Source organism: Centropristis striata, chromosome 12, assembly GCF_030273125.1.
Source record: "Centropristis striata isolate RG_2023a ecotype Rhode Island chromosome 12, C.striata_1.0, whole genome shotgun sequence".
Classification (NCBI taxonomy): Eukaryota; Metazoa; Chordata; class Actinopteri; order Perciformes; family Serranidae; genus Centropristis; species Centropristis striata.
The window spans coordinates 24793421-24798132 of record NC_081528.1 but is presented as its reverse complement, the minus strand read 5'-3'; the positions used below and the strand labels follow the sequence as shown (position 1 = coordinate 24798132).

Here is a 4712-nt window from a genome sequence, read left to right as displayed (position 1 = left end):
AGAAAAGAAGAACAACAAGAAGATGAAGAGATGATGAAGAAGGAAGGAATAACAGATTGATCTTAAACAAGATTAAAGATCATTCCTTATTTGTTTGGAATGGTGCAATAACAAGAGGTATCAGTAAAAAAATAATTTAAAAAAATAATAATAATAGGCCTACATAAATAAGTAAGTAAGTAAACAATAAAAGGTAATTAAACAGTAAAATAAAAATCAGTAGTCAGTAGAAAACATGTACATTCACAGTACTCACAGTCATAGTAGCCTATTAAGAAAATACTGATATTGATAGCCTGTTGCACAGTTTATATCATAACTAAAATAACCATATAGTGCATTTCGAACATATTTCACGAAAATTTACACAAGATATAAATTTAACCAATGTAATAGTAGGCGCTATCACATCAATTAAATGTTAATATCTTAGTACCACAGTGACAATCAGAGTAATTTTCATTTGAATTTAAAGTGGCCCTACAAACTGTAGGATTACTCTTCAGCAAAGTGATAAACCTGCATGATTCCATTAATTAATGCAGTGATGATGATCTTAGACTACAGCATGTGTATCCTCTCCACACACAGTCAGTAGTGTGTGTGTGTGTATGTAGAGCAGCCTCTGTAGGCGTGGTGAGCAGAGGAGCCATAAATACTGCGGAGCCTCTGTTCAGTCGCTCCTTCACTCCGCTCCTCTCACACTGGAACATCCAGGACGCAGCAGCCTGCTCAAGTGACGCAAAGGCGGACTTAATTCAAACAAACACACCGAGAGAAAAGAAAGAAAGAAAAGGCGAGGAAAAGAAAGGAATATTTAGAACCGGAACAAGTGGAAGGAATACAACTTATAGATTTTCTTTTTATTCTTAAAAAAATCACTGGAAGTTTTGCCATGATGAGGAATTTCAGCGTTGTTCTCCTGCTGATTCACGCCTTGGGTGAGTTTCATGTAGATTCATATTTCTCTATTGGGTGACATGATAACGTTTGGCCGTATCTGCGTCTACCTGTGCGCCTCTTCATGGCTCCCGGTGTCTCCAGCATGGCGGGGCACAAACATGTCTTGTAAACTTCATAACCTTTAAGGCAACGGTTTTCATGATGCCAGGCTATTCGGGAGCTAATGGGGTCATCTCTCTATTTTAGAGCATGCTTTATGTAACTGGATACATTTATTTTTAACTCATATTCTTGCCTGACATTAGCTAACTGTCTGTCCATGCATTTCGTGTGTGTGTATGAGACACAGAGTGTATATGCCAACTTCTATTTGCCCTCCCACAACATTTCCCTTCCAAAGCCCACAAATCTAAACTGTGCCTCGAAGGGAGGGCCTGCGTTAGCCTACAAGTTCAAGTCCCACTTTTTTGGCATGCTTCCACGCTGCTGAAGTGCCCCTGAGCAAGGCAGTGAATACCTCCCAACCTTCCAGGAGCATGCTCTGTGTTTGAGCTTGTGCATTTCCTGACTGTGATTCCACAGAAAGCCAAAAATCCTGCCTGGAGCTTCCTTGTGCACAACATGTTTCAACTTGCCCTTAGAGGTCCTCCCACCTTGGCACACTAACCTATGTGCTCTGATTGTCCCCTAGAGGAAGAGTTTTTCATGTGTTTGAGGCTCTTTTCTCCTAAAGGCTTTATCAAAGATATATGCAATTTTAACATTTTATTGTTATTCTCTCTTCCAGTGGTGTCCAGACCGGCCAGTGGTGCTGCAGTGGACAGGTATGAGAGCGACAGGCAGCGGCACACAACTGTTATCAACTTGGACACGACCAAAGACAAGAGGATAGAGGAGGAGAGCAGGAGCGTGAGTGCGACGACATCAGAGTATGGTCAGGAAGGCGAGGAGGACGAAGATTATGGTGATTATTATTACGAAGAGGAGTATGAAGATGGCTTGTCTGGAGACTACGAGGAACTGCCACGAGGTAAGAGAGTTTTCTCAAAATTCTCACCTAATTTTCTAAGACTAAAGAATAAAAGACAAGTAAAATTAATTTATTTTTGTTCTGTTTTTGGTTTAGTTGCTATGGTAAGCAAACCCAAAGACCCGTCTCCCATCCTGGAGACTGAAAGCCCTGAAGGAAAGAGAAGGAGAGGAAAGGGAAGAAAGAAGGGAAAGGGCAAGGGAAAGAAGAGGAATCCTTGCCTGAGGAAGTATAAAGATTTCTGCATTCACGGCACCTGCCAGTACGTGAGGGGCGTCCATGCTCCATCCTGTGTGTAAGTATGAGCTCTGCATCTATCCGCGTACCGCCTCCACCTCTCAGGATTCACTGAAATATTAACCTCTCTGTCTCTATGTGCAGGTGCCACCTGAGTTACTCCGGGGACAGGTGTCAGTTTTTCACGTTGCCCTTGGAGAAGCCCCAGGAGGGCTACAACAGGACCACAGCTCTGGCCGTGGTGGCAGTGGTGCTGTCGTCCGTCTGTCTCACCATCATCGGCCTTTTATTGCTGCTCAGGTAAGCGAAACACACACAGATTCACTCACAAATACACACGCATAAGCATACACACACAGATAAAAGGGCTTTTCTAGAGACTTAGCTAGAAAATAGTCTAAACAAGCTCCTTTTTCTTTTGTTGATTACAGGTTTCACAAGCGGGGAGCGTATGATGTAGAGAATGAGGAGAAGGTCAAACTAGGGTTAGCGTCCAACCACTGAAGAGACAAAGAGAGGTGAGTAGTGAGGAGCAGGGCCACAAACACGTACACTGACAAACACCCACTTTTTTCTTTCTTCTTCGCTGCCTGAATGAAACAAAGTTTTGCTCATTGCCTCTCTTTCTTGTTTTCATGTTAGGCAAAGACGTGGAAATTCTACCTCAAAATAGCAAAAGAGAAGTGAAACGCGAATGGAGGTCCTCGAGGGAAAAGGATCGTACATGAAGAAGGGAACAGAGGTTGTTGCCTGCCTTGACCCTCTGCTAGACGTTCAGATGTAAAACGGGCAAGTGAACATATTCCTGAAGGCCTCAGAAAAAGTCGGCCCACCTGAAACTGGAATACTAACGGCCCAGAGGATGGACAGGAGATGTGATGAGCACGAAGAAACGAGAAGAAGAAGAGAAGAGGAAGGAACGTGTCTAGACTCTGCGCTGCTTCTTGACTGTGTGAAAAGAGGTCGTTTCAGACTGAACTGAACAAGATTTTTAACAAAAGATTTTTTTCTCAACAGACAGCATTTTGTATTTTCCTGCACAAGTCCATCTTTTTGTCTTTGTTTTCTTTGTGTACAGTAAACGGTATATTTATAATTTTAATTTATTTATTTAAGCTAACTGTATTTATAGAGATTTTAACCACCTTCAGCCATTTTTAAAATAATGATGTTACAGTTGTTTTTATATTTCTTATTGGATGATATTTATTTATGAAACAGGAAAGCAAACTATGCAGAGGCTCCTTGAGATATTCAGTATTTCATGAAAAGAGATATGATGCATAACGATCTGATTTCTGGCTTTAATTTTGTCACTCAGTCGATGATCAATAGCACTGTGATTAATCAATTGATCTTTGAATAGACATGATCGTTTTTTAAATTATTTAGCATGGCTTTATAAACGCCCTGCTCACACTCACACAATTACACACATTCACAACAGAAAGTTGCCCAGTGCAAACAGTCGGATCTATCCACTGGAGAAGTTTTGGGTTCAGGGCCTTGCTCAAAGGCACATCGATGGTGGTTCAAACCAAATTTGTCCAGAGGGTTTGGGGATTTTTAGGCCATATAAGGCTTCTGTCCCGATGTTACAAGATCAAATCTATCATTACGATGCATTGCACTGGCTGTGTATTAATTAAAAACAAAATAAAAACTGCACTTAGCGACTGTATTGTTAAGAAACGTTAAAAAAAAGGGAGTCGAATATCAAATGCACTGTAGCAACAATTTGGTATGAATATGTTGTCATGTTGTCTTACCACCATTAGAGGAGAAACTCCCTCATATTAATGTTAAGCTGTCAAGCAAAAAAAATGTGAATTAAAGTGTTCCACCCTTTCAAATCCTGTCCTGCAGTTTTTTGAAGTGATTTTTATTTATGTGATTTTTTTTTTCAGAGCAAAATAAATAAAAAAAAGACTCAAAATCAGAATTTTTGACTCATGTTTTCCTTCGTTGCATCACACCACTGTGGCTTCAGCATTAATAGGAGTGTCAGATGTTAAATCAGTTAAGTAAGGTCAAGTTTATTTTCTGCTCTTTGCTTCACTTCCTGAGTCAGGCCACACATTAATGTGATATTTTAAAGTCTGGGTAATGATATCACCAGCATGTTCTTTTGACCCTTTCAGGAGCTGTAATAATAGTAAACATAATATTTTGATTTCCCCTTTCGGTGACGTTTTAACCAGAGCACCTGTATCCTGGCCATTAGTGCTATTATGTTCAGTGCAAAAAGGCAAATATTTTTAGTCAGTGCTATGGAGATACGGGGTCAGAAAGCCCTCCTAGTTTATTGTGTTTAAATCTAGTTATCTGTGCTTGCTGTTCATAGTGGTCGTTTCTTTCCATTTGGACTGTTTGAATTAATGGTTGTTGTCTTTTAATTTGTTTCCCAGAGGCCTTTCTTTGGACCACATTTAAAAGAAGACATTATCAGTTTCATGTGTTGACAAGAGCAGCATCAGACTCACTGACAGATCAATCATCACAGTGCGGTCTGGACACACTCACCGCTGTGTGTACGTACTGA

At 40.5% G+C, this 4712-nt stretch overlaps 1 protein-coding gene across 2 annotated transcripts; it reads left to right on the top strand.

The window, feature by feature from the left end:
- The first annotated feature begins 694 nt into the window (after window positions 1–694).
- hbegfa (heparin-binding EGF-like growth factor a) lies at window positions 695–4092 on the top strand. Of its 2 annotated transcripts, XM_059346238.1 has the most exons (6): window positions 695–941; window positions 1691–1933; window positions 2030–2228; window positions 2315–2470; window positions 2602–2688; window positions 2813–4092. In XM_059346238.1, the coding sequence occupies exons 1-5, from the start codon at window positions 896–898 to the stop codon at window positions 2672–2674; spliced, it is 717 nt and encodes a 238-aa protein (XP_059202221.1). In that variant the 5' UTR covers window positions 695–895; the 3' UTR covers window positions 2675–2688; window positions 2813–4092. The 2 variants fall into 2 exon arrangements, with proteins under 2 accessions (XP_059202221.1, XP_059202223.1); XM_059346240.1 differs by lacking the exon at window positions 2602–2688.
- Window positions 4093–4712: the final 620 nt, after the last annotated feature.

Excerpts from the sequence above, each read along its gene's own strand:
- hbegfa (XM_059346238.1), top strand. The coding sequence starts at position 896 with ATGATGAGGAATTTCAGCGTTGTTCTCCTGCTGATTCACGCCTTGG. Across the intron at positions 942-1,690 it reads CCTGCTGATTCACGCCTTGG|TGGTGTCCAGACCGGCCAGT; the intron begins GTGAGTTTCATG and ends TCTCTCTTCCAG. Across the intron at positions 1,934-2,029 it reads CTACGAGGAACTGCCACGAG|TTGCTATGGTAAGCAAACCC; the intron begins GTAAGAGAGTTT and ends TTTTTGGTTTAG.